Below are 12,718 nucleotides of genomic sequence, written 5' to 3'. Positions count from 1 at the left end.
CTAGTTCTTCCCTTTGTCTTGTCTTTTTTTTTGTTCTAAAGTAATGAAACCCTTGAAGAAAAAAAAACACATTTATTAACCAATAAAAAGTATTTTTAAAGAAGCAAGTAATCAGATACAAATTAATAACAGATTGCTTGTTTGTTTTACTGGCCCAAATTTCAGGAAAAAACTTAAGCAATTGCTTAGCTAAGTCTGTTATTTCAAATGCTTGTTTTTTGCCCTTTATGTGTCTTCAATGTCGACTTTTTCATTTATATCAGAACCACATAATTATGACCATTTCATAGATCAAAACACAACAATTCTGAATTTTACAGAAAAGTAAAAGTATAGAAATGACATATCCTTAAGCAAATACTTAATTTGTTATATTGGGCTTAAATAGAAATATCATATTTACGTGACTGAAATAAATCATAGTATAATTTAGCTGTAAATACATTGTTTTAGAAAAAATCAACATCAATAACAATAACTTTAAACAAAAGTATATTTTTTAAAAAACAGACTTAAAATAGTAAAACCCTTAAAAAATTTTTGTTAATTTGGGGTCCGGCTAAAGTTATCATAAGTTCATTAAAGCTCATCGCAAAAAAAATTCATTTTCTGTACCACCCTTATATACTGTGAAATCATCCATTGGTTGTTTCTTATCACAAGTTTAAAATAAACCAATGACAATGTAGCATTTTAAGACTGGCCTCAAACTTCACATTTCATAACCTTAGATTCATGTATTTAAAGCAAAACTATGTGAGAAACCAGTGTATGCAGCCAGACCAAGCCTTCTATAGAAAACAATTTTTTCACATACCAGTGTGAGACAGAGAAAATAATTGTTAACTCTTGTACAATGTAAGAAAAAAACTTACAATCAAGAACACTGCTCCCACCAGTACTGCCTTCACATTTACATCCAAGTCAATGGGAAATGAAATACCATAGTTGTCAGCATCTGTAAACGCCTCTTTTGCCAGTCCGGACCACTGCTTTGTTATACGACCACAAAATGACGTCTCATCAGCAGTAGAAATCTGTAACCAATACAAGAGCTGTCAGTGGTCTCGACTATTCTCAGTGCTTGACAGTATAATATAAGCTATGAGTAAAATTATAACATTACAATAAGCATATTCTGTCGAAAAGGTGCCATAATTCAGTCAAAATGCTTGATAGAGTTGCCTCCTCCTTTTTACAGACTGGGGTCATGATGGTAAACAAGTATGCAAAATATCAAAGCAATATCTCAATGGACTTTGAAAATATTTGGGGTGGTACACAAACTTTAACATTTGTGTGACGCTCATGATCATGCTAACGCTCACGCCTACGCCGGGGCGAGTAGGATAGCTCCCCTATTCTTCGAATTGTCGAGCTAACAAACAGAATTTTTTTTCATCTACATTATAAATTTAATTTTCGCATCTACAAGATTGAAAATATTATTTAAAGATTTAAAAGCGATTTCATTGTATGAACAAAAATTTTGATTTTTTAAATATATGTAATTTATCTATCCTAAATAATAAGCAGATGTCAAATTTGTTTGTTTATAAGCTTATTTACAGCCACTGCTTGAAATACATATGGGCAACTCCTCCAGAAGACTGTTAGTAATTTTTATTTGGAGGATGGTACAAGCTACAGAAGACACTTGAATTCCAGCAGCTTTTCTGGTCCTTTAAGCATACCAAGTGCAAAGCACCCATACTCACCAGTCTTATCCCAATGTACGTGATTTCAGTTAGAAGGTCAGATATTGGAACTCTAGTTTCATAGTCAGACAGTGTTACCAACTGTCACATAAGAGACTCTCTTTAACACACAGATCACAAGCCGAGGTTATCAGGCTACTCTAAAGCATTACAGAAGGAGGGGTCTATGTGCTATAAATGGAGGATCTATCTCAATATTTGCAAACCACAATTATTTAAAAGTACCATATCTCAAAATCTATCATTTCATATACAACAATCACAGTGTGAATCACTCTAAATTACCAAGGTCATGTATATATATAAACACTACTGAACTGTATACAATATAGCAAATGATTTTGTTAAAAAGCGCCAGATCCATTTTCCTTATAAAAAAAGAAGGCTAAAAATTGCATGTTATTGTACAACGATTCAATTTTCTGACATCACAATTATTACATCATAGCGTCAAATGGCACAGCAGTGCACTGGAAAAGAAATCAACAGAAAACAGGCAAATATTTAATGGATGTCGTCAAGGATGTACTTTTAAATGCTTGGCAACATGTTAGAATCGAAATAATATATATCAAACAGTGATTTCCTTATGAATAAAATCATCGTTTGTCATTTAAATGCGTATTATTATATCACTTGGGCTGCGCCCTCATGATATAATTCCTTCGCATCTAAACTCCAAACAATGATCTTATCCAATGACAAATCACTGTTTGGGATATATTATTTCTTAATCAAATCTTAAAATGAGCTATATTACTTCTTAATTATAACACATCATTTAAAAGTAGTGCTTTACACTTTCCAAGAACTGAAATATCTTACATCAAATTCAATATCTCCACAGAGATTCCAGGTACAACATGGTCCCTTGATTCTCAATACAGTATCCTCGTTGGCAGTCTGAATCTTGTACCGAGGTTTACAGATGCTCCATGCCTGGGACACATAACCAATCACATTACCTGCTGGAGCTTCAACTGTCACTTTCTGTAACAGACAATGTACAGTTAAACATTTAGATTCGTAGAATGCTGAAAAATTAATGCCATGAAAGACTGAAATGTTTTGCTATTCTAGCTATTTCTTCAATTAATTCTACAAAAATACACCCCTGTTTGGCAAAGCGTGAGTAACTGGGGCCAGAAAATTTGCCAGAAATAACTTATGCGCATGTACTTTCTAGTCATTATTAAAATGTATTGTGAAATCATATATATTCATGGAGGACAAATTTATTTCATTTCAAGCTTTCAAATATGAATTCAGTGAATTCATTTGCCCGAAAGACAGTGGTTTTGGCAGAATCTTATAAAATCTTATGGCAAAAAAATTAAATAATTCCACTGTATTTGCAAATCTTATGTTAGCTAATAATTTTCAACCTATAAGTGACAAGAGAAAAACTTTGTCTTTAGCATATTACACAGCTTGAAAAGGATCTTAGATCAAATAAGGCTATGTATCAAACAGAAACAAAGCAAAAACCTTGCACAACGTTCAAACACTACATTCAAATTCAGTTTACTCTATTTAGTAAGAGAAAGCACCTTTAACTGATAACAAAAACCTAGTTCCTAGAGTTTGGAGACCTGTCTCAAAATGCAATTTTGCTATTAGTCAATATCAACAGTCCCTCAAGTGGTCGTAACAGTAGAACTCTACTGTATGCTAATAATAGTGCTTTGTCTCAAATGAAATAAAATATTAAACAAGAGCTGTCTCCATAGGATGACACATGCCCCCGATGACACTTTGAATGAATAGTTATGGCCGATGTTAGAGTTTAGGACCTTTGACCTACGGACCTGGGTCTTGCGCATGACATGTCGTCTTACTGTGCCACACATTCATGCACAGTTATTTTAAAATCCATGCATGAATGACAAAGATATGGACCGTCAATGCACTATCATGAAATATGACCTTTAACGTCTAAGTGTGACCTTGACCTTTGAGCTACGGACCTGGGTCTTGTGCGCGACAAGTGGTCTTACTGTGGTACACATTCATGCCCAATAATTTTAAAATCCATGCATGAATGACAAAGATATGGACCGGACACGCCCATCAATGCACTATCATGAAAAATGACCTTTAACGTCTAAGTGTGACCTTGACCTTTGAGCTACAGACCTGGGTCTTGCACGCAACATGTCGTCTTACTGTGGTACACATTCATGCCAAGTTATTTGAAAATCTATCCATGGATGACAAAGATATGGACTGGACACGCCCATCAATGCACTATCATGAAAAATGACCTTTAACGTCTAAGTGTGACCTTGACCTTTGAGCTACGGACCTGGGTCTTGCACGCGACACATCGTCTTACTGTGGTACACATTCATGCCAAGTTAATTGAAAATCCATCCATGGATGACAAAGATATGGACCGGACACGAAAATTGCGGACAGACCGACAGACAGTTCAAAAACTATATGCCTCCCTTGGGGGCATAAAAATTTGCATAGATTTTCCCAAACTGCATATTTTTAATAATTTATACATGCAAGTCTTCATGAAATCTCTTATTGTAAATACTTTCATCTTAAAACAAATTACAGATAAAGCAAAGATAAAACCTTGCATTTGAAGACTGTTTTTTTTTTTTTATTTTATGGGATCTCAGACACGCTTAAGTATCTGATACTATTTAAGTTTAGTACATTAGCTAAATGTGTATAAAAGATTTGCTCTAACCTGCATACAGCATGGACAGAGGCACGAGTTACATCGGAGTCCTCTTGACAGATGCATCACCTCCTTTGACTGGTTGTTCAATATCTTGATGTCAAATGGACGGTGGTGACCACAACAGTTTCTCGTACAACAACACGTGTCTGTAAGTTACAAATTGAAATGACGTACATTTACTTATAGCTACTGACTTGAAAAGTGCATCAGAACAATGCATTTTTTTCCTCATTTAATTTAAAAGAAAATCCTTCAAATAAATTTACAAACATTTTATACCGCTTTTCATTTCACTATTTCTAATTCAGTTTTACAATTTACATCAAAAGCAAATAAGTAAATATTTTATTATGTTGCAATATGTAAAATGTTTATTCTAAAGAACTCTGAGGTTGGAAATAGGAACTTCTTGAATTTTCAACATATCATATTAGGATTGAAAAGGACTGATAGGGTGTTTTCCATTGAACATTTTTACTTATTCATGATTGGATGCAATTTTATATCACAAAATCAAATGAAATTGTATGTAAATAGTGATATAAATATTTTCAATTCAGGTGCAAGCGAGATCCTTTTATGCTCTTTAATATGAGTGAAAATGACTTGTCATTAGCTCATCTGATTTTTTGAAAAAAAATGATGAGTTATTGTCATCACTTGAGCGGTTGTCGGCGTCGGCGTCGGCGTCTGCGTCGGCGTTGCCTGGTTAAGTTTTATGTTTAGGTCAGCTTTTCTCCTAAACTATCAAAGCTATTGCTTTGAAACTTGGAATACTTGTTCACCATCATAAGCTGACCCTGTATAGCAAGAAACATAACTCCATCTTGCTTTTTGCAAGATTTATGGCCCCTTTTGTACTTAGAAAATATCAGATTTCTTGGTTAAGTTTTATGTTTAGGTCAACTTTTCTCCCAAACTGTCAAAGCTATTGCTTTGAAACTTGGAATACTTGTTCACCATCATAAGCTGACCCTGTACAGCAAGAATCATAACTCCATCTTGCTTTTGCAAGATTTATTGCCCCTTTTGGACTTAGAAAGTCAGTTTTCTTGGTTAAGTTTTATGTTTAGGTCAGCTTTTATCCTAAACTATCAAAGCTATTGCTTTAAAACTTGCAACACTTGTTCACCATCATAAGTTGACCCTGTACAGCAAGAAACATAACTCCATCCTGCTTTTTGCAAGATTTATGGCCCCTTTTGGACTTAGAAAATATCAATTTCTTGGTTAAGTTTTATGTTTAGGTCAACTTTTTCTCTTAAACTATCAAAGCTATTGCTTTGAAACTTGCAACACTTGTTCACCATCATAAGCTGACCCTGTACAGCAAGCAGCGTAACTCCATCCTGATTTTTGCAATAATTATTGCCCCTTTTGGACTTAGAAAATCATTTTCTTGGTTGAGTATTATGTTTAAGTCAACTTTTCTCATGAACTATCAAAGCTATTGCTTTAAAACTTGCAACAGTTTTTCACCATCATAAGTGGACGCTGTACATCAAGAAACATAACTCTATCCTGCTTTTTGCAAGAATGATGGCCCTTTTTAGACTTAGAAAATCATGGGTAGGACAATATTTCTATTACACAAAAAAAATCAGATGAGCGTCAGCACCCGCAAGGCGGTGCTCTTGTTTTTAAGATATGATACTAGCAAAATGTACCTTCCACAGCATAAAATATTCTCTGTCCAAGTGAGTTCACGATCTCGTACTTGTTATTGGTTTCATATCCAGTGAAAGCTGAAAAAAAAAATAATTTAAAACATGTAAAAACAACTGTACATAGACTTATAGGAGCACAAGATGTTAACCCTTACCCTGCTACATTTCTATAATGACCTTGTCCATCTTTCAATTTGGACAGTACTATTAACTGTTAAAGGCAAAGAAAATCTCCTATATAAGTGACCCCCCCCCCCCAAATACCAGACTTTTTAATCCCCAATATACAAGATCCTGTCTGGTCCAGTCTGATAAGGGTCCATAAAACCCCTGTAGACTTGACATGTAGCCTAATTATTGTCAGAGAATCATAAATTTTATTGCCTACAGGTAAATTGGTTATTTCCTGTGTTTTGCATTTTATTAATTGAAATGCTGTTGTTTTTTTTAGTCTTTTTTCAGCATGTGCACAAAATTATTTTAACTGATAAGATACTAATTTTGATTGCTCAGTCATGTTGAGTAATGTCCTGGCCAATTAAATTATAACTCTTATAGCAAAGCATTTCTCACTATAAAATAATTATTCAAAACTTAATAAGAGAAATTACAAGTTTGTTTATTCAATGATTATCATCTTTTTATCAAAAGTAACAAAATAAAAACGATAAAAAAAAGATAATTGCTGGATTTTATTAGAAATTAAAGAAGCGTTTAGTTGCATTTTTAATAGATAAAGAAGGTATATAGACAGAAGGATGTTATATATTAAAAATGCTTAATTCCTCTTGTGTTGTCTAAATAATGTTAACTTTCTTTTATGTATAATAAATCCAGCAATAAAGATATATCATTGTTCAAAATACACAATAATTTATTACTTCTAAAAGCTATGTGCCTGAATGCATTTTTTATATTTTTGATAATAAAAAACAGCAATAATGAGATGTAATTGTTAAAAAACTTACTTTATTAAAAATATGATAAAACACTGTTGTATCTTATCACTTTGTTTATTTAGCCCTAATTCAATCAAGCTTTCTAAACTCGTTATAAAGGTGAGAACTGATTTGCTATAAAGGTGAGAAATATCACCTGCAATTTATTTACTGCACAGTAGCTATACAGTAGCTTATTATGATAAACAGAAGCAAGTCTACCAATGGTCCTGACTTGTGTATTGGCCCTTATCGCCAATACGCAGACCTTATCATCTCCATAGGCCACATACCAGGCATACCAGAATCAGTGCTTACCAAACAAGAGGGTCATGATGACCCTGGATCGCTCACCTGAGTAATATGAGCTACATGTTTCAAATGTCAAACTGATGATAAAATATTATGAAAGTCAGTAGGTCACATTCATGGTCAATGAAATTCAGTTTTACGATTTGTGTGCAAAACTGTGTATGTTGTCAAAATTTCAAGGCTGTAGCTTAATAAGTGGGCCAAAATGGCCCTATATCGCTCACCTGTTATCATTGCACTTAAGGACAAGAAGGTCAAAAATCATTATCAAGATTAATCAAAGGAATTATGAGAAAATATAGTTGAAATTTTCTTAAAGTTACTTCAAATAAAATTATTTTCAAATCAGGCCAGTAGTTTCATGCCTAATTGATTACATCAGAGGAGGTTAGGAGCAAAATTTTTACTGATGAAGCCCAAAGGACAGGAACAACAAAGGGAAGAAATTAAAAATAAATCTAAGTCCTCAGAAAAAAAATCTAAGTCCAAAGGACAGGAACAACAAAGGGAAGAATTTAACCAAAATTAAAAAAAAATTCTTACAAGGTACAGATATGTCAAAATACACCTAAAAATTGGAGGTACCATCCATGTTGTACCACAGAAAAGTGATCTCAGTTTTTCCCTACGGCCAATAATAAAAAAGTTACTAAATAAGCTATTTATAGTAACATAAAAGGGAAGTAATTAAACAAGAGGACCATGATGGTCCTGAATCGCTCACCTCTTCCCACATGACCCAGTTTTAAGTATGACGTCGTTTTTTCTATTATTTGACATAGTGACCTAGTTTTTGAGCTCATGTGACCCAGTTTTGAACTTGACCTAGATATTATCAAGATAAAAATTCTGACCAATTTTCATGAAGATCCATTGAAAAATATGGTCTCTAGAGAGGTCACAAGGTTTTTCTATTATTTGACCTATTGACCTAGTTTTCGAAGGTACGTGACCCTGTTTTGAACTTTACCTAGATATCATCAAGGTGAAAATTCAGATCAATTTTAATGAAGATCCATTGAAAAATATGGCCTCTAGAGAGGTCAAAAGATTTTAATAATTTTAGACCTACTGACCTAGTTTTTGACCGCAGTTTAAAACTTGACCTAGACATCATCAAGATGAACATTCAGACCAACTTTCATACAGATCCCATGAAAAGTATGGCCTCTAGAGAGGTCACAATGTTTTTTTATTATTTGACCTACTGACCTAGTTTTATAAGGCACGTGACCCAGTTTCAAACTTGACCTAGATATCATTAAGGTGAACATTCTGACCAATTTTTATGCAGATCCATCCACAAGAATGGCCTCTAGAGAGGTCACAAGGTTTTTCTATTTTTAGACCTACTGACCTAGTTTTTGACCGCACATGACCCTGTTTTGAACTTGACCTAGATATCATCAAGATGAACATTCAGACCAATTTTCATACAGATCCCATGAAAAATATGGCCTTTAGAGAGGTCACAAGGTTTTTCTATTATTTGACCTACTGACCTAGTTTTTGATGGCACGTGACCCATTTTCGAACTTGATCTAGATATCATCAAGATGAACATTCAGACCAACTTTCAAACAGATCCCATGAAAAATATGGCCTCTAGAGAGGTCACAAGGTTTTTTTATTATTTGACCTACTGACCTAGTTTTTGAAGGCACGTGACCCAGTTTCAAACTTGACCTAGATATCATCAAGATGAACATTCTGACCAATTTTCAGGAAGATCTCATGAAATATATGGCTTCTAGAGAGGTAACAAGGTTTTTCTATTTTTAGACCTACTGACCTAGTTTTTGACCGCACCTGACCCAGTTTCAAACTTGACCTAGATATCATCAAGGTGAACATTCTGAATAACCTTTATGGAGATCCATTCTTAAGTATGGCCTCTAGAGAGGTCACAAGGTTTTTCTATTTTTAGACCTACTGACCTAGTTTTTGACCGCACATGACCCTGTTTCGAACTTGACCTAGATATCATCAAGATGAACATTCAGGCCAATTTTCATACAGATCCCATGAAAAATATGGCCTTTAGAAAGGTCACAAGGTTTTTCTATTATCTGACCTACTGACCTAGTTTTTGATGGCACGTGACCCACTTTCGAACTTGACCTAGATATCATCAAGATGAACATTCAGACCAACTTTTATACAGATCCCATGAAAATTATGACATCTAGAGAGGTCACAAGGTTTTTCTATTATTTGACCTACTGACCTAGTTTTTGATAGCACGTGACCCACTTTCGAACTTGACCTAGACATCATCAAGATGAACATTCTCACCAATTTTCTTGAAGATCTCATGAAATATATGGCCTCTAGAGAGGTCACAAGGTTTTTCTATTTTTAGACCAACTGACCTACTTTTTGACCGCACGTAACCCAGTTTCAAAATTGACCTAGATATCATCAAGATGAACATTCAGACCAACTTTCATGAAGATCCCATGAAAAATATGGCCTCTAGAGAGGTCACAAGGTTTTTCTATTTTTAGACCTACTGACCTAGTTTTTGAAGGCACGTGACCGAGTTTCGAACTTGACCTAGATATCATCAAGATGAACATTCTGATTAATTTTCATGAAGATCTTGTGAAATATATGGCCTCTAGAGAGGTCACAAGGTTTTTCTATTTTGAGACCTACTGACCTAGTTTTTGACGGAACGTGACCCAGTTTCGAACTTGACCTAGATATCATCAAGATGAACATTCTGACCAACTTTCATAAAGATCCCATGAAAAATGTGACCTCTAGAGTGGTCACAAGCAAAAGTTTACGGACAAACGGACGCACGCACGCACGGCACGGACGATGGACGACGGACACCACGCGATCACAAAAGCTCACCTTGTCACTTTGTGACAGGTGAGCTAAAAAATTATTGTAAGTGAACAAAAGAAGGATCTGCCAAATAAAAACAAGAGCACTGCAATCGACGCAAATGCAGAGCAATATACACACAAAACAAAGTCATATGACATTTGACCCCTAAGTGTGACCTTGACCTTGAAGTGAGCCATCCGAAACATGCGCTCTGCAAAAGTCATGTTTCGATGAGGTGAACATTTGTGTAATCCTTTAAGGGGTTCAAGAGTTACAGAGCGGAAGGGAAATTGCTAACCAACAGACATACAGACAGACAGCCACCGAGGCGATAACATAATATGTCCCTTCGGGCGAATAAAAAGGAATTGAGATCTTATGGTGATACAAGTTGTGTGCAAGTTTGGTTAAAAATTAAATCATAAACTAGAAAATGCTTTTGTAAACAAGAGATCACAGAGTGATCTTGGCGCCCACCAATGTGCCATTTTTGAGTGTTCCAAATTTCAAGACTTATTGACTAGCTCAAGGTCAAATTTCATTTCCGTACACAACACAAATTTATGCATGTGGTCCAAATTTGAAGCCTGTACATTCAAAAATGTGAAAGTAGGTCACTAGGTCAATGTCAAGGTCAAAGTTTGTTTCAGTACACAAAACTATGCATGTGGTTAAAATTTGAAGCCTGTAGCTACAGAAAAGTGGAAGTAGGTCACTAGGTCAATCTTAAGGTCAAATGTCATTTCGGTACATAAAACTATGCAAGTGGTCCAAATTTGAAGACTGTAGCTTGAGAAATGTAAAAGTAGGTCACTAGGTCAAAATCCAGGTCAAATTTTACTTCGGAATACAAAACTATGCATGTGGTCCAAATTTGAAGCCTGTACCTTTAAAAATGTGAAAGTAGGTCACTAGGTCAATGTAAAGGTCAAAGTTTGTTTCGGTACATAAAAACTATGCATGTGGTCCAAATTTGAAGGCTGTAGCTTGAGAAATGTAAAAGTAGGTCACTAGGTCAAAATCAAGGTCAAATTTTATTTCGGAATACAAAACTATGCATGTGGTCCAAATTTGAAGCCTGTACCTTAAAAATGTGAAAGTAGGTCACTAGGTCAATGTAAAGGTCAAAGGTCATTTCAGTACACAAAACTATGCAAGTGGTCCAAATTTGAAGGCTGTAGCTTGAGAAATGTAAAAGTAGGTCACTAGGTCAAAATCAAGGTCAAATTTTATTTCAGAATACAAAACTATGCATGTGGTCCAAATCTGAAGCCTGTACATTCAAAAATGTGGAAGTAGGTCACTAGGTCAATGTCAAGGTCAAAGTTTTTTCGGTACACAAAACTATGCATGTAGTCCAAATCTGAAGGCTGTAGCTTGAGAGAAATGTGAAAGTAGGTCACTAGGTCAAAATCAATGTCAAATTTCATTTTGAAACACGAAACTATGCATATGGTCAAAATTTGATGCCTGTACCTTCAAAAATGTGAAAGTAGGTCACTAGGTCAAAATAAAGGTCAAAGTTTTTTCCAGTGCACAAAATTATGCATGTGGTCCAAATATGAAGGCTGTAGCTACAGAAATGTGAAAGTAGGTCACTAGGTCAAAATCAAGGTCATCTCATGTCAAGGTTCATCTTGCCACTCAAAAATATACATGTGGTCCAAGTTTGAATGTTGTAGTTACTGACAAGAACATTTTAAAAGCTTTTCCCTGTATAAGTCTATATGAACCATGTGACCCCCGGGGCGGGGCCATTTTTAACCCTAGGAGGATAATTTGAACAAACTTGGTAGAGAACCACTAGATGATGCTACATTACAAGTATCAAAGCCCTAGGCTTTGTGGTTTGGACAAGAAGTTTTTCCTATATAAGTCTATGTAAACCATATGACCCCCAGGGCGGGGCCATAGTTGACCCTAGGGGTATAATTTGAATAATCTTAGTTGAAGACCACTAGATGATGTCACATACAAAACACAAAGCCCTAGGCCCTGTGGTTTTGGACAAGAGGTTATTCAAAGTTTTTCCGTATATAAGTCATTATAAACCATGTGACCCCCAGGGCGGGGCCATATTTGACCCCAGAGAAATAATTTGAATCATCTTGGTAGAGGACCACTAGATGATGCTTCATACCAAATATCAAAGCCCTAGGCTCTGTGGTTTTGGACAAGAAGGTTTTCAAAGTTTTTCCCTATATAAATCTATATAAATTATAGAAATAAACAAAGGGCCATAACTCACTCATAAATTGTTGAACCAGTCTGATTTTCAGGGGGACACAACTAGGGTACCAATACATCATTCTGACAAAGTTTTGTCAAAATCCCCCCAGTAGTTTCTGAGGAGATGCGATAACGAGAAATTGTTAACGGACGGACGGACGGACGGACGGACGGACGGAATGACGGACGGACGGACCACGGACGCAGAGTGATTTTAATAGCCCACCATCTGATGATGGTGGGCTAAAAAGTGCATGTCTCCCCCAATGCAAAGTCCTATAGGCAAGAAGTAAATAGGGGTCAGGCGCAAAAGTCAAA

General features: G+C 35.4%; 1 protein-coding gene across 2 annotated transcripts in view; it reads right to left on the bottom strand.

Moving 5' to 3' along the window:
* Positions 1 to 827: 827 nt before the first annotated feature.
* Positions 828 to 12,718, bottom strand: part of LOC123554481 (phospholipid scramblase 1-like) — a 30,831-nt gene continuing 18,940 nt past the window's right edge. For both annotated transcript variants that reach the window (XM_053547887.1, XM_053547888.1), the window contains exons 4-7: positions 6,084 to 6,161; positions 4,423 to 4,562; positions 2,544 to 2,708; positions 828 to 1,037 (exon numbers count right to left, since the gene is read on the bottom strand). In XM_053547887.1, coding sequence (XP_053403862.1) covers positions 843 to 1,037; positions 2,544 to 2,708; positions 4,423 to 4,562; positions 6,084 to 6,161 — 578 coding nt within the window. In that variant the 3' untranslated portion in view covers positions 828 to 842. The remainder of the gene's footprint in view (positions 1,038 to 2,543; positions 2,709 to 4,422; positions 4,563 to 6,083; positions 6,162 to 12,718) is intronic.

The sequence above is a fragment of the Mercenaria mercenaria genome, chromosome 7 (genome assembly GCF_021730395.1).
Source record: "Mercenaria mercenaria strain notata chromosome 7, MADL_Memer_1, whole genome shotgun sequence".
Taxonomy (NCBI): domain Eukaryota; kingdom Metazoa; phylum Mollusca; class Bivalvia; order Venerida; family Veneridae; genus Mercenaria; species Mercenaria mercenaria.
This window is presented reverse-complemented; position numbering and strand designations above follow the sequence as displayed.